This window comes from Egretta garzetta, unplaced genomic scaffold (assembly GCF_000687185.1).
Source record: "Egretta garzetta isolate BGI_Z169 unplaced genomic scaffold, ASM68718v1 scaffold708, whole genome shotgun sequence".
NCBI lineage: Eukaryota > Metazoa > Chordata > Aves > Pelecaniformes > Ardeidae > Egretta > Egretta garzetta.
In genome coordinates this window covers 85223-110015 of record NW_009260485.1, presented here as the reverse complement: position 1 = coordinate 110015, position 24793 = coordinate 85223, and the positions used below count along the sequence as shown (strand labels likewise).

At 36.6% G+C, this 24793-nt stretch overlaps 1 protein-coding gene across 1 annotated transcript in view; it reads right to left on the bottom strand.

Annotated features, from left to right (window-relative positions):
- Window positions 1-24299, bottom strand: part of GALNTL6 (polypeptide N-acetylgalactosaminyltransferase like 6) — a gene marked incomplete at its 5' end in the record, with an annotated part of 319890 nt that extends 295591 nt beyond the window's left edge. Inside the window, one exon of the mRNA XM_009644200.2 lies at window positions 24191-24299. Coding sequence (XP_009642495.1) covers window positions 24191-24299 — 109 coding nt within the window. The remainder of the gene's footprint in view (window positions 1-24190) is intronic.
- Window positions 24300-24793: the final 494 nt, after the last annotated feature.

The window sequence follows — 24793 nt, the reverse complement described above, 5'->3', positions numbered from 1 at the left end:
ACGGACCCCTGAGGGACACCACTCATCACCGGTCTCCATCCAGACATCGAGCCATTGACCACTACCCTCTGGATGTGATCATCCAGCCAGTTCCTTATCCACCCAACAATCCACCCATCAAATCCATAGCTCTCCAATTTAGAGAGAAGGATGTTGTGGGGGACCGTGTCAAAGGCTTTGCAGAAGTCCAGATAGATGATGTCCATTGGTTGCGAAGCATGACTCTTCCCCCTAACACTCTATTAAAATACACACCTCAAGCACTAACAGAGGCTTGTAGGCTTTTGTGAATCCAGGGGATATTTATCCCAGCTTTCTTGTTTGCTTGCTCTCTCACCCTGCAGTTCCTCCTGATTAGCTAGAGATCAGGTGGTCATCTAACAGATCCAGCTGAAAGCAGTTGGCTAACTTCTCTAAAAGAGCTCAGGTAAAAAGACACCATTTTTCTCCTTAGAAGGAGAGAAATAGGGAACTTAGAAGATTAGTATTAAAAAAAAAAAAAAAAAGTACAACTTTTGGATAATCAGTAGGCCTGAAGGGTTCCCTTTATACAGAAAATTTCTAAAAGACTCCCCTCAAGCACTAACAGAGGCTTGTAGGCTTTTGTGAATCCAGGGGATATTTATCCCAGCTTTCTTGTTTGCTTGCTCTCTCACCCTGCAGTTCCTCCTGATTAGCTAGAGATCAGGTGGTCATCTAACAGATCCAGCTGAAAGCAGTTGGCTAACTTCTCTAAAAGAGCTCAGGTAAAAAGACACCATTTTTCTCCTTAGAAGGAGAGAAATAGGGAACTTAGAAAGATTAGTATAAAAAAAAAAAAAAAGTACAACTTTTGGATAATCAGTAGGCCTGAAGGGTTCCCTTTATACAGAAAATTTCCATCTATGAGTCTCCTCAGTATTACAAATTATCATAAGCATATTAAAACTCTCTGCTGTCACTGATTTGCTTTCCTACATGACTGATGGAAATTGCCATCACTGCATACTGGTTTGGAGCTGGCCTATCCAAAAGTTTACCTAAAATGCCAGGGTGACAAGGGGAAACTTCACAATGCAAGAATAATAAAATTCTCATGAAAAAGAGCATGAAGGAGTTTAACACCAGAAGGCTACTTTAAACTGATTGATAGACAGATATAAGCCTTCCTATACTGTTTGTTCTGCCTGAAGGCAAAATAGCAATTCAGAAAGTGCATCGGGGCTATAAAGTATTGTAGGGAACAGAGAAAGTGAAAATGCCTGATGGCAAATTTTTGGCCTCTTTGAGTTTAAAGGGGGGGCTCACTAAAATGTGATGGATAAAAGCAACTCAGTATGATGGTGCATCCTTCCCTCCCCCTCCCCCCCGTATAGCAAGTTGGTCAGTTAGGCACTCCTTAACTGTGTATCAAACTCCCACATGGCTGAGGAAGAGAGGAGCACTATCTATACCAGATAAATAACCCCAGAAACTAAGGATATTCAGAAGTTTTAGTTCAGATACTTGGATGTTGATTTCTTTAAGGAGGAGGGAAAAGGAGAGGAAGAACCCAAAAGCATGAGAATGATGCATATATTCAACCTGGGCCCCAAAATCCCATCAATATGCTCCATTGCGTGGGAACCCTAATAGCACTCTCTAATTCATACAGTGCTGTCTAACCTTTGTGATTGCAGAGTTATTACACTGATTTTTAACTCAGCACTCAACGTAAGCAACATTTTGAAAATATGCTAGATTTTTTTTTTTTTTCTTAAAGCACTATGACGGTTTTGGAGTTGACATCTCTACATTGCTTAGTATTATTGTATTGTAAGGGGTTTAATACACCATCTCAAATGCTTCTCCATAGATATTCAGATTAAAAAAATGGTAAAGTAAGATGATATAGCCATCCAGATGAAGCACTGGTTTGGCCAAATATCAGATGCCCTACAAGGCTTTTTTAGCCCCACTCAGGGATGTTACTGTCTCCTAGGAAACAATACACTCTATACCTAAACCTAAAGGTTTTAAGTTTTATGCTTGACAAGTGGTGATAAATGATGGTTCAAGGACACCTCAGCTAAAGCACCTTCTGCTTATATTAAATACAGATACAGCAGAAGGAGAATAAAGTCTCTTGTTCAGCAGATGGCATGAAGGGAAGAGGATTGGGGCGAGACAAGAAAATAAAAAAACATTCTGTATATTCAGTACAAATGTGTAATACCAGAATAATGGCTCTGGGTCAGCCATGTTCGTGCAGTTGCCAGGTATAGTAATTCTAAAGAAAACAGGGCTATTGTTGGCAAAATATATAAGCTGTACATTAATTTGAACACACAACAGGAGATCTGCACTACTTCTGCAAGCAATGGATAGGGGACATTGCTTAAAATTATAAACAACAAAACACATTGCAACAGGTTCTGGTCTTCTGGCATTTGTTTTGGATTTTGGTTTTTTTTTTATAAATCACATTAACATCATTTATGATTCAACAAGCATGGTAAGAAAGATTGGCTTTGCCATATAAGTTAAAGGAAGTTAAGTGATTGCTTGACATCTTAACACAGGAAACTAAGTGGATAAAGAACACAAGCCATTCAGTGTCTGTGGGGAAGAACCATGTACAAAGCTGCTTTATTTACTGTTTATATTCATTGCTATTAGTTTGCTCAGGCAAGACTTCACAGTCACATCAAGTTAAAACTATAGTTCATAAACATATTTAAGCATACTTTTTAATTCAAGCGTTCAAGCATCTTTTAATCCAGTAAGATTTGTAATAGGGAGTAAGAATTCTCCATGTGCTAAGTGCTTTACTAAATAAAAGGAGTTTATTTTAATACATGAACCAACAAATAAGTAAGTCATCTTGCTTACAGTGCATCTCATTATTTTGGATGAGATACTTCTGCCTTTTTTTTAGAAGTGTATTAGCAATTTTGTCTATTACCCCTAAATATCTAATCTAGTACAATGTTGTCTGTGTTCAGCACACATAAACTCAGAGCTCATCCTCTCTCATGAAAGTTCTCATGGGGAGAACAGATATCTAATCTTATCCTAGAGCAATATTCCAATACAGCACTGAAGTCCCACGGGGGGAGAGTGATTCTATTTCTTAGCAAGGGTAGACAGAGGAACAAAAATTCAAAATGAATGCAGTCACACATCAGTTTCAAAACAAAAAAAAAAAGTGCAAGAAGCAAAAGGGGAAATAAAGATCATAATCTGAATAAAAACACTGAGTCAGACATCATCTTTCACCTTCTTGCCACAGAGATTTTTTCACAATAACCTTTTATGCTCCCTGATATGGGAGTCAGAGAGCAACCGGCCAAGTCAGAGGGCAAAAACTGTGTTTAAAGCAATCTGTAATATCTTTTACATCATTTCTGAATTTGCTTAATGCACAGCTATATAATACAAGTTTGCCATTTTGCGCTGTGAAGATGGACTTCATATTATTTTGATTAATAAGCATAACAGATTATCAATTCAGACTCCCACCACATTCTGCTTTTTTGAGAAATGAATTTCCATTTGAGTGCAAACAGAAGAATGTTCTTCCTAATTCTTCCTTATCCTTACAGACAGGATGGCACAGTGTAGCACATCTGCTAAAATACCGGTTAAATTATCTTGAACAGAGGTGACTTGATAAATGCATAAAATTTCTTTTTATTTTTGACAGTAAATGTCTCAGCTTCTTCTGGCATATCTACATGTGGTGGAGTTCTCATCCTATCTCCAAATTCTGTATTTTGAAACCTTTAGAAGACATGTGGGCAAACATTTTTTTTTAATCTAAAATTAGTTCAAAAGTCAAGTCAGGGACTAGTACAGACTAGTCTTTGAGAGAAAAGGGGGGAAAGGAAGTTTTTTTTATCAAATTACTTTCTCCTTTCATACAAGGGAAGGAACTGCTTGCTTTGAACAAATGCGTTTTGTGGTTTGGCAAGTTTATATTCATTTCCACTAAAAAGTGTGAAGATTTTCAGTCAAGAAATGCATGAAAGAACGTTCTTTGCTGACTTGTTACAGAGTGAGAAAATTAAATCCAAACATGCCTCAAATGAAATGAATTGCCTTCATATTAAAGAGGACTATCCAAGTAGTAAAAAATGTGTGTATATATATATTTTATATATATATGTGTGTGTGTGTGTATATATGTAAGTTACGGCTTTTCTGGAGGAAAAGAAGAACATTTTTCTAACCATAAAAGTAGTGAAACAATGGGGTAAGCAATCCAGGGAGCTGTGGGAGCCATACATATCTGAGAAAGGAGTGATACCATGCCTCAGAGAGATTACTGATACCAATCTGGTCACATAGTGAGGTCGATCCCAACTGCAGATTTCTATGAACTCTACAAGAAATAGGAGGAGGACTGAAGATAAGTTGCTGTAATTATATTCTTCCTCAAAGGCAAAAAAAGTTGTAGCAGAAATCGAAATGTGTTTATCACAAGTCTCTTCTACTTTTCCCAAACTTCTCAGAGTATCCCACTAATTGTACAACTTCATGAGTCAAATTTATAGGAAAGCAATTTAATTGATTTTACATCAAACGGAAACTGGATCAAAAATGCCTATTGGTTCTATTGTTTTGCTATGCTATCTGGTAACAGCTTGGAAAGCCTTTGCAGTATGATTTACAATACTTTTAATTATTTATTACATAACTGTCAAGGTCTGAGGCAATATAAAAGGCTTTTCCTTAGCTTTACAGACACAGCTGTAATCAAATCTTACTTATGCATTTGGGAAAAATAAAAATCCTGTCAAGTAAATCCTGAACAATACATTTATAAGCAAGAATAAATAATTTCTTTATAAATATATAACAAAATTTATTTATTACTGTTTCAATATCAAACAACTACAGAAAACAAACAATTCAAAATTCACTCCAGTTTTCTGGTAGAAAGTATTCAAATTCCTACTACTTTATTAACCTTCAGGTGCCAGTAGCACATACAGGATTTCTCTTCAAGGACCACATAGTCCTCAGCAAGTGGTATAGAAATATTATTGGGACCAAACATGAGGTCTTGTCCTTTCAGGACTGGTATTACAGTAACATGATGGTTTCCGGAAAAAGTATGAACTGAACTGCCTCTACCTTCAGGAATGGATTCATACAAATAGCATAGTTTGGGAGAAAAAGCAATAAAAATATATAACTTTAAATATTGTTATTTCACTGCCTGCTTACATCTAGAACTTAAAAAAAGCCACACTCCAACAAAAAAAAAAAAACCAAAAAAACAAACCAGAGAAGAGAGAAGACTATGCTCCTTAAAAAAATTGAAAGAGTACATTCATACTGTACTGTACTTGAATCTTTATGTTTGCTCGTTATTTACGAGATAGAAATTAAAGGAACCTGTTGGTAATGCAGAAATGAGATCTACACTTACTGCAGTGAAGCATTCCCCCACCCCTCAACAAAAAGAAATCCCATACTGGGTAGGAGGTAGGTAATGGAAGAGCATTTCCTGGAGAGAAAGGAGTCAAAAGGGACAAATGGGAACATCCAGAATGTACTTATTTTACATATTTGGTCTTACTATGCTTGAGAAGCATTTCCTAAAAAGAAATGCATATCAAAGTGAAAACAAATAATTATAAAATACAACTTTTTAATGGCATTAGACACTATTTCCAGATTTCCATGGACTAACCAGGCCTGGGCTGACTCTTAATCTAAGATCATAACTTCTGTGTCAGAATAAAAAGAAAAAGGTGGCATGAGATTTTAAGAGTCCATGAAGTGGGAGAAGCTGATTACCAGTGGTCCGTATACACTAAGGGCATGGTAGTGCTTCACACACTCTTCCTAAAAGCTGATTCAACAAAAACTGCTACCAAAAGACACAGCAGTGAGGCAGGGCAGCTGAAAGACTAGAAGAGCAGTAGTAGTGGTGAGCAGAAGAACGAAGCAGCGTAGCAAGTGGAGCAAGAAACAGCAACGTCTGGCAGAGTGGCAGAAGCCCCAGGTTGCATCATCAAAGCTCTGGCAACTTGAAGTGGGCCTTGCTGCAATGCAGGACTCCACAGTTCCCAAAAGTAAGGAAGGTTTGAGTTCAGGAGTGGGGAACAATCATCTGGCCTAGCTGTTACTTTGCCAAAGAAGACTGCAAAATTATTATACTTAAGGAATTAGCCCTATATGATATTTGTTTATCTTTAATAAACTATTTTTTGCGGAGTCAATTAATTTTCAAGAAGAAAAAATGAGCTCAGTGCTCTTGAGATTAATTTTTGCAGGTATCTAGGCATTTTACTAGATATCACTTTAAATTTCAACCTGGCCCTTGCTGTTAGCAGTTATGGCCTAGCAGAAAAAGTGCATTATACAGCTAACAGTTGGAACAACCCAACTCTGCTTGTAACTTTTATACCACTCATTTCATTTTGGTTATTTGAAATCAAGACACTGTGCTTTATCTTAAATATGTGAACTTTCTCAAACAGTAATTAATTCCTAAATCTTATAGCCTGTGCTTTATGGAACATTAGAAAAGTGTATCCCTCACCTTCTTCATCCATTTGAAACATTAAAAATGCAGCTTCTGAATTTCCAACATATGCATTATGGAGTAAAATACAGTGCGTGTGGGGAACGTGATTGCTTTAAAATACATCATGAGGTTAACCAGTGGCATTGTTGTCTTTCAGCAGAAGGGTGACTGCATACGAACTCTGAAAAGTAAATTGTCTGAAGGCTTGAACAAACACTTCACAAAAATAAACAGGTTTTAAAAAGAATGTTCTTGCTGCTATTAACACTTGCTGCAAGGACTACAATGGCTTGGCAGGCAGAAAGACTCATTCTACCGCCTTTCCCACTTCAACAATTCTAGGGAAAAAAAATGAAGGAAAAAAAAAAAAAAGACCGTACTATTTGGTATGTCCAGTGTATTTAGAATGCCGTGGTATACAATGCTAGACAAACAGCAACACATGCTGTTTTGATATGAGTTGCTCTATCACTACAGCAGAGCCACAACATCCTCAGTAGCATTCTGCAGGCTGAGCTGAATCTAATCATAACTCTGTAGCCAAGGGATGCACAGTACATCTTCTATTTAGTCTAACTACTTATCACCAAATGCCACAGCCACTGGGATGTTTTTTCATTTAACATTAGAACAGACTGGCTGTAGACCATTAATTGGAGCCAAACACTGAATGAGGAAGCACGTGAGAAACACAACTCAACCATAAAAAAGGCTTCACAGTTTGGTTCAGTAACTGAACAACCTCCTAGGATAAAAAGGACCTACTATGGAACAAGATTACCTGACAAAAAAAGAAAAATCTACTAATTGTGACAAGATGTTTGTTTCAGTGCTCTAAATAAATTAATTCACACAAGCTGCATCAAGAATGGCATTCTGATAGCCTCTAGTACCAGTGGGTTTTCTATAATTTATGCATGTCTCCAAGCTGATCTCTTGCAAATGCTCAAACTAAAGTGTTACTAACATGGTATATACAGGAACTAAACAGCTCCACAAAGTTCCTGCAGAATTACAGTTGCGTAGGTACAGTTTTAGAAAGCCCAGAAATACAAAATGACAGGGTTCTAAGAGCTGTAATTAACACGAGACTTTTCCCTCCCCCTTTTTTTCTTCATTCTACAACACATTAAAACAATGTGTCATTCACCACATACCATCGTAGGAAAATAAACTGGATGTTTCACAGAACAAATCTATTAATAGGAGTTATTTAATTTTTTTCTTTTTTTTTTTTTCATGAATTCAACCTAAGCTAGCTCTAGAAGCTGGCTTTGTGGCTGTTGCACAAAGAAGATAGAATAAACTGTAAAAGGGAATTTAGCTATAGTCAACAGTGTGTAATCATGTAGTCACTAGAGTTTCTCCTACAGAGAAAGAATACATGAGCTGTCACAGCTCCCAACAAATTTAGATTTACACCGTAAGACCCATACCAGAAAAAAAAAAAAAATCCATTCTTACATACGGAGATAATAAATATTCACAGTTGAAGTTGGAGACAGACCCGGGAAGAAGAACTATGCCACCTGATTCCCCACAGAGTGACTCAGTGACAAGGCCACCCTTCTTACTTCTGTAAAGCTGAGATGAGTGCTCATACGCAGGCGGAGTTTGCACACTCAAGGCCAAGAAGGTAACTTCCTCAGGTAGTACATATGTATTTTATTGCTTTGTCAGGTCCACATGGATCTATACATTATAAAATACAATGCCATATTTCTCAGATGATAATTAGTTTAATATGAAACTGAAGCTGAATGCGCAAATAATTACGTGGTCTAATAAAAAAACCCAGACACCCTACCCCCACAAATTCAGAGATAATAGAATTATCCTCAAGACAGGCAATATTAGTCTGGAGAACAGGAGGCTGAGGGGAGACCTTATCACCCTCTACTGCCTGAAAGGAGGCTGTAGTGAGGTGGGGGTCGGTCTCTTCTCCCTGGTAACGGACAATAGGATGAGGGGAAATGGTCTGAAGTTGCGCCAGGGCAGGTTTAGGTTAGACAGCAGGAAAAATTTCTTCACAGAAAGGGTTGTCAGGCTCTGGAATGGGCTGCCCAGGGAGGTGGTCGAGTCCCCATCCCTGGAGATATTTAAAAGAAAGGTAGATGAGGCGCTTAGGGACATGGTTTAGTGGTGGGATGGCAGTGCTAGGTTAATGGTTGGACTTGATGATCTTAAAGGTCTTTTCCAACCTAGAAGATTCTATGATTCTAATATAAACCCAGGGAACTGAACTAACATGTTAATATACAGCAAGGTAGATTTATGGCAGACAAAAACCTGAAACCCAAGTTATGTCAAGTTCTTGGGATTGATCTACCTAAGTCCTTCTGCTTTACTTAAAACATAATGAATTTTTTTCTACCACATCCAAAGTAACACTCTTCTCCTTTTCAAGTTTTTTTTTTAGCAAATCAGGCACACATTACTCTTCTGAAAACTTGTTCAATACTACATATACTGCTGCACATACTCACCACTACCGCACTTCCCAGTGACTGCCTTCCCCTCTTCTTACAAGACACCACTAATGTGCAATCATTAATATTGCCTTTTATAATTCATTTTGTGGTTTAAAACACATTCTTCATTTGAAAGACCCTTACAACTGACTGACATTCTTGTGGTAATGAGAACTAAACTTAATGGTTGACCTGCTATGAGTACAGCTCTAGACAGACCTTTTCTTCCCTTGCCATTGATCGCCTCTTTCTGAATAAGAGGAGTCTAACTAATGCCAACTATTTTTCAAATCCCTGACACAAATTTGAGTAAATTTCCTGTACAGTTGACTGAAATTTCTAGTCAATCTATGCTACGTTATCAAGCAGAAGCAGATGTGGAGACTCAAAAAATTGCCTTCAGCCATGAACTGAACAGATTTTCAACTAATTAGTTTACAGTATTTTCTATTCAAAAAGACAACTCATCACCTACAGAACCCAACTAAATATTTATCTCAACTTTTTTTAAAAAGTTAATTTGCTGAAAACTGATGTTTGGATTCAGTCAAAAGTATTTGCCAAATTTCTTCGATTTTGTTGATGTCTGGGTTAAAAGAAGCAAATCAAAAATATATTTTGAAAAAGAAACTTTTAAAATTACAGTCTCTGTTTTTTGAAATCTTATATAAATGACAAAACTTAACTAACATTATCAAATGATAGACATCTAATTTGAAAATCCTGTTTGTGAACCAAAACAATACTTTCTCATTTTATCATAGACAGAAAAAAGTTTCAAGTATCAACCCAAAAAGTCTTACATGCACACAGCTTGAACTTTCAGATGTATATGAAGCAAGTCCCTACAAATTTCCTTCTCACTGAGAAAAATTAAAAAATGTTAAATTCTATTATGCAGATTTTCATGGTGTATTTACATAGCACACAGTAATTCTCAATTCTACTTTTGTCTGTATGATCAAAAGCCCCTCAATAAATCCAGTATTTGAGGAGAAGGGAGGGGATCTTCAGTAACCATGCTAAGAGAGCAAGCATGCACACTTACCTAGCCCTCCACAACCACAGGTAACAGAAGAACAGGACATAAAGCTGAGATTAACTTAAACTGTAGGTTTTGGTTTAGATGCATTACCAGAAATTTCACCTTTTAATTTGTCAAGTATATGTGAAACTAGAAAAACAGAAAGAAATCATTGTTCCTCATATTTTCCAGAGAAAAACAAACCAAACAAAACCAAAAACCACACTTAGCTTGTCTACTTTGTTGCCATTAATTCATCTCTGCATTCATTTGCTATGCTTTAACTTACAGAAAATGTTTATTCACATGTTGAAGTTAATTTTTCCTGTACTTACTTAAATAGTAAACCCAGACCTTCAAAATAATTAAAAGCCTCACTGTGTAGTATTACCATTGAGAGAAATCATGACAGAGGACTTAGGCTGGATTAAGAATTGATGTTACACAGAGGAAGACTTTCTGTATAAGGTACATTTGGCATTTCAAAATGTTTTCAATTTTTGATATTCATTCCAATTAGTGAGTCTTGATTTTTTGAGTTATATTTACAAAATGTATTTTCCAAAATCCATCATGCTTTTGCTAAAATCAGACTTGTTGCTGACAGAAATCACTAGTCATGAGCTCACTTTCTTTACAATAGATTCATCATCCAGATGGTCTGTGAAAATGCATGAAATACATGTAAGCTTATTGAAATAATCTATCCTTCAATACGTCTTGTAAGAGTCTTTGCTAAAAATAAATGAAAGAATAAAAAACATCCCTATGTGGCACATATATAATTTTACACTAAGCAATGAGAAACCTTCCAATCCTTTCCTTTCCTTCTTTCTTTTCCCTTTAATTTCTATCAGTTGAGCAAGAAATATTTGAAAACATAAACTGTTCTTCATCCAGGCATTCAGAGAGACAGCTACCCTCAAGGATTATCATTAAAGGACCTGCTCAAAATGGAGATTTAGCTCCTTAACTTAGTTTTTACAACCTTTAGATTAAGTTTCCCTCAAATGATAGGTCAGAACTGAACTACACCAGGGGACTAAAATTGTAGCCAAGAATCTATCCTTTTATCGGTACCCTTATTAGCATTTTTGAGATGTGTAATCCACTAAATAAAACTGATACAAAACGGAAAGACATTACTTGAGTATAGGACATTGCCAAGAAATGTTCAGGGTCTCATAACTTCCGTAAGACTTCAGATTCCTCAGAAAAAGCCATATGAAAACATGGTCTGTATCACAGTTTATTACAAACTTTAAAAAAAAAGTTGATGGATATATAAATGGGGGGAAAAAAGTCATTTAAATACCATACTGAAGTGGCAGTACGTTAGTAACTTCTTTAACTTACTGATTAAGAGCAGCTAATTAAAATATCAGCCCTCTAGAACTTTAACAGCTCACAGCTTTCACTCTTCTTTCTGAAGCATGTGAAGTTTGGAATTCATCCCAGCATAACTGCTTTAGTAAAAGCTCGGAACACAATATATCAAAAAACCCAAATAAACGAACATGTTATTTATTTAGAGGCTTCTTTTAATTATTTGCATGGCATTATTAGTCTCTCAATTATAAAATCCCTGAAGTGTGACTCGAAGTATTCAATAACCAGAATAGCCTTTCCTTCGAAATAGCAGGAAAACAGACCTAGGAGGACAAGGGAATCGGCTTCTCCTCACTGTCTGCTACCTTATCCCCTGGAGACTACTCCTTCCCCAATTTATACACCAGTACTCATTGTGCTTCAGGATCAGTCTCACCTTTTGTAAGCTGCCACGGAAGAACAATTCAAGGAGCGACTAGAAGTATCAGTAGCCTCACAGACATTGACCAAAGCTTCCAAAACACATACATGCTATGTGATTAATCAGCTTGTAAAATAGAAGTAACCTGAAAATAGGGTACCCTGAAATTACTTTAGCTATTATTAAAAAATATAAATACAAACATCTTTTCAGAGTAAATTAACTGACAAATAACAAAAGCAAGACTGTCTCCATGTTTTAAGAATAATGATAATGCAATTTAAAAATATATCTTGATTTTTTTTTTTAATCTAAGCATTAAAGTTATTTTTTTTTATCATTGAATTTCCTGACATGTCTTACTATTCACATTTCAACATCACCTGCAGGCTTTTTAGTTAAGATTGCATAAAAAGAGAGTTTGTTTCCAGCTTGTAGAGAACAGAACTTTCACGCAGGTTGGCAGAACAAAATGCCACTCCTAGAAACGTGGTTTCTTTTTAACTTCCTTTGTGTTAGACAGAGGACAGATTCTCCCAGATACCACTGCAATGCAAGCATGGATGGCAGATGACTTTGTGTCACATAACTACAGCCAAAAAGGTAGCCGTGTTCCTTGAGCAGCAGTGATTACAGAGCATCATTTGATGAGCTATGTCTATAAGCCAAATTATAGCAAAACAATAATATATCTCTGCCTTTTCGTATATACTGACTGGATGTCATGCAAATTGTTTCACCAGTCCAATAATTTTCCTCTGTCAGCTTGTTTAATGAAAACAGGAAGGAGAAGAAAGGAAAGTCACCTTACACATACTTAAGTCAAAAACTGCATTGAGATAACTATACTAGGCTTTTGTACTTGTGAACTTAATTCATACCCTCAAAAGAAAAAAAGCTATGCCAGGAAAGTAGGCACAATTTATTGTTTTGGTTTGGTTTGGGTTTTTTTTTTTTGTTTTGGTTTTTTTTTTGTTAAACCTAAACATCTTGTCAGCCTTTTGAAGGCCAAAAGGCTAAAAAATACTCCAAAATTATGTTAATGAAGTTAACTGTGTCTTCTGCTAAACTGTATTTTCCATACATGAAAAAACTAAGTTTACAACATCAAGTCAAATAGAAGCACATAAGACTGTATCATATAGCAATACATTATTTGAAGAACCTTAATAATTGCAATGTTAAGGAAAGCAACTGGTGAGCTTTAGAGCATAAAGAGCTTTCTAATATCTTCGGAATGGTGTGCTTGTGATTGTCATCATGGTTATTCTAGATTATGAAGTCTGTAACGCACAAGGTTACCGACTGGTGTGCAGGTAATATGCAGCACCAGCATAATACGCTGATAGCAAATTCCCTCAAGTATTATCTAGATTAGACCCAAAAAAGTCTTGGTCAACCATTTGGCAAAGCTTTAAAACTGAAGTTCCTCTTACGGGTCTTTCAACCTGGATTCAGGTTAAAATAATGTCTTCCTTAAATCTTTAAAAGAAATAGTCTTTAAAGCTGGTTGACAGCAGCTTATTCCATGTTTTAAACTTAAAAGATGACACAAAAGTAGTAAGGAAAAATTCCCTCTTCTCATTGCTTCTGAATTGAAAAATATGGTCTTGATATGCTGTAATTGCTGTCAAGTTCTTGTTCCAGCATTTTTGCCACAGTTTAGTCAGGATTCATTTCCCCCTTCTTCTCTGAATTGGGTTTTTCATAGCAAAACAAGCAACAACTGGAAACTGAAATACAGAAGAAAACAGTGCTTCTTTGTGCCACGGAGTCAAGCAGTAATTGCCCTGAACTGCCAAACTTGATCATTTTTACACCTATCACAAGAGATAACCAACTGAATTTACATGGTCTACAGAGTTCTCCTTCTCCTTCCACATAAAACCAGGTCTATCTGAAGGTCTCTCAGCTGTTCATTTCAAACTCTCCCTGCAAATGAGCCACATGTTTTTGAAGACTATCCAAATAAAATTTCTTTTCCAGAATTACTACAAAATATATATATATTTTTTTTTACAAAAAGAAACCTAGTATCTACAGATGAACTCCTATTAAATTTCATTTAGATAGTCCTGAAAAAGTTTAAGCAAAAGGAGAAAGATAAGAGGGTGCTAGCAGTGCCCAAACCCAGGACATCTTCCTAGACTACAAGTGACAAATTAAAGACAGGTTTGAGCTCAGACCTCCTCTCACATACACACACTGCCCCCCTAAAAAAGCCCCAAAACTTCTAAAGTCAAGTTTCCCTTCTTTTTCACTTACTTCCAGGCAGCAACTCTATTAAACCCTCAAGTATTACACATTAAATTACTCACCAACATCAGGACTTCATCACTTAGACCAATGTGAATCCACCAGCAAATCTTCACCACCATACAGAAGGTGTAATAATACACTCGGGACTATCACAAGGCAATCTGGCATCTGCTTATTGGTGTTTTCTTTAAATTTTATTTTTGCTTTGGCCTGCTTGTTCCTCTCTTTTCTTTTAAAAATTGTGTAAGCATTGAGATCAACATTCAAACACAAGGGGAGAAGGTACTAGAGAGGAGAGTTTGGTCTGTTAAGGATTTGACGTTATGCTTCCTCCCCCAGATGAAAATATAGAAAAAGATGAAAGACTAGCAACTTTAATAATTTTTGTAGCAGAGCACTTCCTGAAATCTGGACATGAGTTTCAAGCTAGAATGTGTACCATTGGTTTATGGTGCAGTCATAGACATTTTTTGCCAAGCTACTGGAAACACAATTTTCTTTCTGCCTATCATGGTAAAAATCAACATGGCAATGCCCAGTACAGAAGGGTATGCTGAAGATTATTTTCAGTGCTCTAATTAATATGAGTCTAAGGGATGTATTATGAACTCTGTTCCCCCTTCCTTGTCCTCTCTGGTAGTCCTTAAAAATTTGCTTACTAATTACATTATATGGATGAGTTCTCAAAGGCAGGGGCTGGGGGTGGGGGAGTGGAGAGAAAGGGAAGAACAGGGGAAGAATGTAGTTAACTTCAACCACAAGAAGCACCTCAAATCTTTGCTGTGAGTACTGAGACCACCTGTGTTTTAAAAAGAAGCCTGAGTTACAGTCACGCATAAACTCCTTTTTACATCTAGATGTAAGTGGCAAGAGTTAGTTCTATCATGTGCACAGCTTTCTGACGGAGACCAATGCTATACCGCCACAGCCTTACACTTCCTGGCTGCTTCTGCAGCCACGTAATATTAGGTTGTAACTTGAGATCCAGCGGGGGTGTGTACTAACCCCAAATCTCTGCTTAAATAATAATGTGAGATGCCACTCCACAATCTGAGGAGCAAGTTGGTAGTTGTCCAGCAAAAAACTTAAGCACTTCTGAAAAAAACCCCAAACAAATCATATTTTTTGGGAAAAAACCCCCACCAAACAAACCATATTTTCTAGATATCAGGGTTTAAACTTCTGGAGAAGGCACCACTGAAAAATTTATCTTTCCAAATCACTATTTGAGAGTCTAACACCCCTATTTGTGCTGGGCACCTGCCTCCAAACTGATCCCACTGCTTTCAATAGGACGTTAAGCTTAAGTAAGAGTGATAGAATCAGACCATAGTCTAGGGCACTTTATATTTACAGAGCAAATGTGGTTTAATACGTAAAACACTTCATGTAACTGCAGTAGATTGTAACCATCTCTTTCATATTATATATCCTTTACATGCTGTCCCCTTGACACGCAATAACTAACATCACATTTTAGAATTTTTTAATCATGTCAGACTTGCATTAAGATAAACTGATGAACAGTTTTCCCTTTTACAAAACAATACACTGTAAACTGCATGAAGCATATTCATGATTAATGCTATGAACAATTAGGTTAAGACTGTTTATTGAGACCTTGGCTACCACTACATTTCCAATCACATTGCAAGTTCTCAAATTTTTTCTAAAGGAGTTGCAAGTTCAGAAGCTTAAATTAAATTTAGTAAATTTGTTTAATATATAATGCTGACAGAATTCCCAGTGTAAAATCCCATCTGAAATATGGGATAAGTAAATCAATATTTTAGTATACACTTCTTTCCCTGTGCAACTTTGATTATATTTCTCTGTATAAGTACCACAGAATTAATTTTTTCATAACCAATAGGGAATTACATTTAATATCACTATTTGTATGATGGTGCCTCATATCTTCTAGAGGCACTCTGGCACTTGGCTTTGCTTTGACAAGTCCTTCTGAATTTAAGAATGGGCACTGTTCAAAATTATAAGGATTAACCACAGAAGTTTGGGGGAATCATTCTACAGCACTTCATTCTCAAAAATTCTTGAACAGAAGTGATGGGAAAAAAATCACCAGTGCACAATTCCTTCAGGTCATATAGAAGTCACATCTCAGGTGTTTACTGCATTTTACTGCTCTACAAAAGCACTCTTGATTTTCTTGCCTCCTTTTAACATTCCAACCCAAGATTAGAGTTTCATTATATTCCCATTTTCATCACAAACATATACAGTTCACTTCTTTTTCAATGTCTCTGTTTAGTTTGTTTATAGAACTAATCTGTATGAACGTTTGTTTGTAGAACTATAGAACATACTGTCTGGTATTTTATAGAACTAATCTTTATGAAATGCCTGCACTGAGGCATGTAAAGGTCAAGATCTTTAAAATCCCCTTCTCCCAGTCAAGATAACATTTTGAAGAAGCAGAAAGGTAAAGACTATACTGAATATAGGAAAGAAAACCTTCAATTCCTTCCCTCCATATAAGGCTTCCACATGCTATTTAAATATATAAATAGGAGGAACAAAGACTGTGCACATGGCTCAGTAACTGCTGCGATAACCATTGGGCGACATAGTACATTCTAAAAGTTTTTTCCTCTGAGATCTTATTAGCAGACAGGAGCAAAATGGATCAGCAGTCAAATGCCAAAGTATTGACAGCCACATCTTAGAAGTCACTTTATCAATTCCTTAACCAATTTATTTTGAAGACAAAGGTTTTAATAAATTTATATTTAGTTCTATAAACACAGCTCCTTACCTGTTACCACGCTCTCATAAATTTGCTTTCAATTACAGTGAATTTTCAATGCCCCTCATAGAACATCATCATTTCAGCATACACATGCAAGCAGTCAAAAAATCTCTCCAAACCATTGTGAAGAAAAAACCAAAAAGACAGTATTTAAAGAACAGTCCTTTGAAATGCCTTCTTTCCAAAACAACATAAAACAGAAATTGAAAACAAAAAACCACTACAAAAATTGCAGTATGCAGTCTTTCTACATCACTTTATAGGCTATTGATTTCATTAATAGAATTGATTAAAAAATCAGAAATGAAACCTTATTTTTTGTTTTCTATTAGTTCTGCTCAGCTAGAAAGTTTCCATTTTTCTATTCCTCCAGTTCGCCTTTCGCAGTATTTTACAATGGGAAAGCTATCATTTGTAGTTAGAAATAGCTATTCATGACCAGAAATAGCACTATATTTAAATATAAACATTCAACCTGTACTTCTTGAAAAGCCCAAGAATAAAACGTTAAAATCCTTCCTCTACTCTGAGAAGTTCTATAATTCATCATTACTGCTATTACTCGTAATTGATGAGCACATACAGCTGAGAATTTCTTGAAGGAAATAGATACAATAACTTCCAGAAATGGAGTAACAATTACATTGACTGATTCTTTAGGACTCTTAGTCTCACTACCCACGACATAAAGATAGAGGTGGAATCCACAGAATTTCTTTTCATAGATGCTTTTGAATTACTACATTAGGCCTTCATGGCTCTCTCCTGTGAATTTCATCCCTCATGGGAGCATTCAGGCATCTCCGACTCCCAGTTCTGCACAGAAAGCATGGAAAATCAGTGGCCACTGGTGCACAACCGTTGCCATGCTCCTGAAATGAACACATTGATGGACATGTCCACAGAGCCCTCCGCAGGCAACCAAAGGGAAGTAGGGAGATCTCTGATGAAACAAAGAAACTTGCCAAGTCAGTAGCTGATAAATGGCAATACCAAGGGCTTCAGCATCCAGGATGTCAATATCCAGAGATGCAGGCAAACTTACACTGCCCTGATGCAATCAGTGTTGCTGTCGCTGAACTAATAGCCGTACTGGTAGTTACCTAGGTTATTACTAAGCAAGCTGTGCTTACACAGGGTGCACTCACAACTCTGAACTGCAAGGCAAGAATGCTCTTCTGATACACATTAAGACATTGTTTACTACTTGCTGAAACAAAAATTATGACAGATGTAAGATTTGCATTTCCTTATAGTTCTCATATTTTTTTAATGCAAATTAAGCATGTTCTTCATTAAGGCATGTCATCAGTTGTATTCCCAGAGGAAAGTAAATTAATAGAAAAAACTCTTAGTTTAAATGCTGATTTCTTGTCAAAAAGATGGCATGACATATCAGCTCCAATAAAGTCAGTTTCTCTGAGTAGCTTATTCTGTTCCCGACGCCTCCATTGTAATATCTGATTGACTTAAGGGGTTACATCAGAAAGTGGAAACAAGAGAACTTCTATTTTTTTTCATCCTAAAGTATCTATCAATCAGAACCGTTTAGTCAAGAAGGGGCTTTTGTTCACTTATTTGTTTTTTAAGGTAAACATTTGCATTCCTTTTCTATATTTCAGTCACTGGTTTTGAGGTAATGGCAGAATAATATTTGGGGGAAATGGAAGTGATTGGGATGACTGAACAAAATAATTTTCATTTCACTCTGTCTATTCTGTACTGATGAGCAGTACATTTAATATAAGTCATTAAATGCTCCTTTCTGCTTTTGAGTAAATCAGGGCTTGGATAACTGTCAACTAATTGGCTAACTTCCCTGTTCTACCAACAGTATAGCAATTAGTACTTCTGCAACCCAACAGCACATTCCCGCTATTGGCTTCTTGCATTCATGTATCAATATTAACCAACTAAAATCCTTAGAACTGTTTTGCAAGTTTTTATTTCCACTCAAACAGATTGAAAATGTTGAAACTGCATTAAAAACTTGTGAAAGAGAAGTAAGCTACAAGTAGAGCAGCAAATTAATTAGTATTAGAGAAGTAGTTCTGGTGGCTTTCCTAACTCATAGTAAAAAAGCAAGACTAAACATCATAGCATACAAAAAAATATACAATAACCTGCCAAAATCATTCTTTCATGGTGATCAGAGAACTATGAAGATTCCAGACAGAATTAGAAATTTTAAATATGGAATACCTGCAGTTACAATAGGTATAGGATGACAAATCTGGCTATATGAAAGGTTATTTATCGAAGTATCTCAAAAGAGCAAGAAATGCATTTCCTAAATACAACAGTGTATCTAGGTGCAGCCGTTCCTTCCAGTAACAGAGGGAATAGGCACTGGTAAGAACTAAAGAACAACCTTCAGCAATACAAGTAAGCATGGGGAAGCTTCTCAAGCATAACAGACTCATCTCTCAACCATCTGGACCAATATAATTCCTGTGTCTCACCTGGCTGCCCTGTGATTTCCAAAAGTTCTGTACAGGCAAGGTAGGCAACAGGAACACATTAATAACTGATTTCCTATTTTCTAAACAAAGAAAAAAAAACTCCAGGAGATTTAAAAAACAAAACAAAACAACACCACAAAACAACATTCCATTCTGGGGATTTTAAAACAATCAAGTTCTAAGATAAAACATAATTTTTGAAACAAAAATTGGGAATTCTTAATTGGAAAACATCAACACTAAACATCATAATGCTTTCAATGTAATGTTCTTTTTCAGCAAAGATCCATACATCATTTTCTTAAGAAAGGTTGGGCATTCCATTTACATTGACTGACTAAACAATACTTCTACCAGTACCATGTAAATTAATTGCTTTTCATATCTATCTAGGACCACTTCAATCTTTTCATTCATGGCAGAAAACACATCACAAATAACCTGCAGATCCCCAAGTCATTTAATCTTTGCAAGAAAATGACCTATCTGGGATGGCCGGAGTTACCTGTTTCACTGACCTTGCATTTGACTACTAAGAAACCATTTATTAAATTGTAACCATTTGTGCCAGTATTGCATCATCATTTCTGGAGATGAAGGAATCACTCACATAGCAACTGTATCTGAATTTTTAACCTATCTGTGTGTCCAGTTAACTTCAGAAAATGCAAGTTGTTGATTGTAGAGTTGGCATTTTTTCTTTTCTAAATCAAAAATACCCGTGGGTTGAAGTCATAGAGGAATATCCAAGCAGACTGGATGACAATTTCTTTTCAGTGGTGGCTGTACAGTAGGCATTCTGCTTCACAAGATACAGCTGGGCATAGGTGTAGATGTTTTGTGCATCTGTGTAACAATATCAGTAAGATCACGGCAGTATCTTGGAGAAACCTGCGCATAGCCTACTGGACCTTGCTGTGATAAGCAAAACTGACAGCAGTGCAGTCCCACATCACATGCTAATTTACAGATTCTTACTAGGGTACAGGTGGCTATTGGAAAAATTAGCTGTTAAGGAATTATGACTCCAAAGACTGCTTTGCATTTTCTCCACCAGTAAGAAACAATATCCTACAACATTCTTAAGAGAGCCAGAAAGTGTTCTCTCTTTCCAAGAAATCAGGTCACAGAGAAAATTAAATACCTGTGAGAAAACTGGAAATTATACTTAAATTTATAGACTTCCAGACTGTTGCCTTAACTACAGGCCATACCAGCTGTGATATCTTACACTGGTGTACCTCCTTGAGGAGCTCATTTATTTCTGTGATGTCATTAGCAGTGGAGCAGAATACACACACACACACACACACACACACATATATATATCCAGTAAGAGTACATTGCGTTTGCATTTAGAAGAGTAAGAATCCCCAAGGGCACTAAAAAAAGGCGATCTGATATCCAAGTCTAGATGTAATCTTACGCACATTTCAAGAGGCTTGCCTGGACTTTGCTATGTGAAACAGCTTCAGATGTGCTTCTCCTATTCTTAAAGCACAAGATATGTAATTTCCAAAAGTACCTCATCACATGAAATACCCACCATGAATACATATCACAGGTCTTTAGATTACAGGTGTAGCTACTAGTTAATGTCTTCTGCTGTAAAACTGATAACCTACACAGTGGGACTCTAAGCTATCAAACAACGTTAAATAAAAACTACGTGTGACACAAGTGGACACTAGAGAGATTCAGACCCTCGCTGACGGAACAGTGGTGGTAAACAGCAGCTATGGTGTGATTGCATCTGTAACCTCCTTTGTCTTCTTAGGTGGGAAGCCCACAAGGCTGTTTTCCACTCAAAGGGACTTCAGCAAATAATTCCAGCTGAAGGGAACTGACCTTGGAAGGTTCTATACCATGAGCAAATTTCATGTAAGTGAGAAGTTGAAAAGGTAGTACCAGTTATTGAAGCCTCCGTCTCCACAAGAGTCTTTGAATATTAATTAAATTTTGGCTACATCAGGAGCTTATACATGTAAAGCCTTGTCACCCCATTATTCACTTCAGTCCATCTCAAGTACCATCATCAGGCTAACAGAATGTGAACTGATGACAGGAACATCACAAACATACATTTGAACCTCAGGTGGTCCAACATAGCCCCACAAAACCAAAAGTATCATGAGCTCACCTCAGAATTTATACCCAAGACCATTTGTAATTTTAGAGCCAAAAAGGATGAGCTAGAATACTTGAAATAAATAGAAAAGGTATTATTTTTCTACATGTCTTGTAAATGGCTTTCCTCTTTAGCTTTAAAATAACTGCATGATTCCCACTGAGGATAGACCACTCAAATTCAGGAACATCAATTTTGATTTGGTGGAATAAAAGGGGAACAAAATATTTGGCCTTGAAACAGAAAAACTAGCTATAGAGAAACTAGCATCTCTCCATAACTAGATTTATGAACTTCACATTCCCAACGCTTAGGAAATTGTAAGCTTTACAGATAATCAGCTAAACTGAATTAAAAAAAACACTTTAGTCCTTTCTTGTTTTCCATGTAATGAGCATCCACTGCCTTTTCTGAAATGTCCTGAGAAGCCCTTTCACTGGTGTTATTTTTGCACCTTCAGATTGATTTTTAACTAAAATTTGCTTTCAGCTATATTTTGTTTTGTTATTAGAGAAAGAAATTATATAGTATGTCACGAAAGAGTGCACTGAGATACTCTAGTTTTGCATTGGTATTACTATATTGTGATTTTCAAAGAAAAAAATCATTAGAAGTGAATTTAATCTAATGAATAATAACAACAGATAGAAATAATTAAAAAAGATTTTTTAAATGGTTAAACTTAGCAAACACTATCACAAGGAAGCCCATAAAAGCATAAATAAGTCAGAATACTTTACATTAATGTAGTAATATTATTACCAAGAATAGAAGCTTACTGGAAAAAATATTCACATACTAGGTAGGGCGTTCTACTACAGTTATAATGTTAGGAGTAGGACTGGGAATTACAGAGCTACATAACATGTTTTGCTAATTTCTTATCTGACTCCATGCAATGGATTTCATTACACTGCTAATGCTACAGCTATCCATGAGATAATGTTAAGTGTTACTGTTTATTTTCCAAAACATATGGGGTCCACATTACGTACTCAGTAACCAGAAGTAAACCACCAAAGCGTCAGTGCACATCCTTTAAAAAGGTCCATTCTAACGAGATAATGTAATATTCCCTACATATGTGCATGTTTCTACATACACGCTCCTTCTGTTTGTACCTTCTCTCTCGGATATCTGTCCTTTTACACTTAGCAATTTGGAACACAACACTGATCTGACAACTCCTAAGATGCCTAGACTACCTTCATCCCCCTCCCCACCTTTTTTCCTGCTAAGCACATGTGGGAGGGAAGGATAATTTTTTTAGTTAGTGATTGTCGTGGTTTAAGCCGGCAGGCAGCTGAACACCACACAGTGGTTCCCTCACTCCCTGCCATGCAAATAGGATGGGGCAGAGAATCGGGGAAAAAAAGTAAAACCCACGGCCTGATATAAAGACAATGTAATACAATAGAAAAGGAAGGGAAAATAATAATAATAATGATAAAAGAATATACAAAATAAGTGATGCACAGTGCAATTGCTCACCACCTGCCAACCTATGCCCAGCCAGTTTCCAAGGAGCGGCTGTGCCCTCCTGGCCAACTCCCCCCAGTTTTTCTGTTCAGCATGACATCATACTGGCCCCTTTGGCCACTTGGGGTCAGCTGTCCTGGCTGGGCCCCCTCCCAGATTCTTGTGCACCTGGCAGAGCAGGGGAAGCTGAAAATGTCCTTGACTAGTCTAAGCACTACTTTGCAACAACAAAAACATCAGTGAGTTATCAATATTCTCATCTTAAATCCAAAACACAGCACTGTGCCAGCTACTAGGAAGAAAATAAACTCTATCTCAGCCAAAACAAAGACAGTGATCAAAAAGATTCAAAAGAGAAAGGGAAAAATGCTTTATAAAATTAACCTACACTTGAAATATTTTACTGGTTCAGGCCCCTGCAAAATTAAATACTTATCAAGTCTTACGAATCTGTCAATGGGATTCAGTTATAGAGGTATTTTGAGGGAGGTGTTGGCTGCCTTCTGACAGTGGGATCAAGACAGCATAATTTATTTTATAATAGTAGATTGGCCTTTGTAAAATAATGACTTCCAGACACTGATTAAGGTGCAATTCAACTGCTGTTTCCCTTCCTTCCTTTTAATTGAATTCATCTTATGTGGAATAGTTGTAAATTATATTATAAAAGAGAGATTCAAATCTGAACATGCTCTGATGACAGAAAGAACGCAAACCTTTCTTTGCACATACGGCATGCAGCACGCGAAGGTACATTAAAATTACATTACTCACTGTAACAAAGTGTCCTTCAGTGTATCTGCAAATACAATTTGCTGCCATTTTCAAATAATTTCAGACTGTCAGAATGAAGTGAAGTAGCTTTAGCAACACTAAAGGATCCAAGTTCGACAATGGTAAAAGGGTCAAAGTTTGTTCCTAACATAACCTTGGACGTTCTTGACAGTTATAGGTACTGGGCTCAGATTTTATCCACTGATTTAGGGACAACTCAGCTTCAGCAGTAACATATGTCCCTTTGGAAACCAACACTTTTGCTTATATTTGGTCACAGTATAACTGATTTCAACCTGAAAAATATTTGTTAACAGTACTTCTTTCTCATTTTCTGGTAGTTGTTATACAGCTATTAGAATGAAACACATTATTTTTATTTTCACTTGGCTATTTTCAGAGATAAGGTATTTGTGCTTGGTTTGACCCCTCAGTTCAGAACAGTATGCCCTTGTGACATGCTATAATCAAAAAACAGCAGTTAGGAATGCTTTTTAGCTGACTTAAAATAAAAAATAACCATATGGAGAAGGAATGAATAAACCACTTAAATTTGCTCTGAATTTATGTATACCTGAACGCATAGCATCTTTTTGAATGCTTTCATAATCATGCCAGTCCTTCCTTTTCAAGCCATCAGTCCAGGTAAAGAGCTGTCCACCTCCCAGACCCAAAGGAAGTGTCTGTGAAAACAGTAAACACACAAAGAAATAAATATATACATACTTCTATGGCTTGCATTATTACAGAACAACATTATAATATGGCACAAGCAATTAAAACATTCAGTTTATCCAATACAAATATTGAAACTTCACCATAGTTAACAAAGTTATTTTTCTAAATAGTGTCTGTTGTGGTTTAAACTAAGGCAGTAAGCTAAACACCACACAGCCATTCGCTCACTCCCACCCCCCCACTCCCCCCAGTAGGACAGGGGAGAGAATTGGAAAAAAAAAAAAAAAAAGAGTCAAATTTGTGGGTTGAGATAAAGACAGTTTAATAGGACAGAAAAGGAAGGTGGTAATAATAATAATGATATCATCAATAATAATAATATACAAAATAAGTGACGCACAATGCAATTGCTCCCCACCTGCCAACCTATGCCCAGCCTGTCCCTGAGCAGCAATCACTGCCCCCACAGCCTACTCCCCCCAGTTTATATACTGAGCAT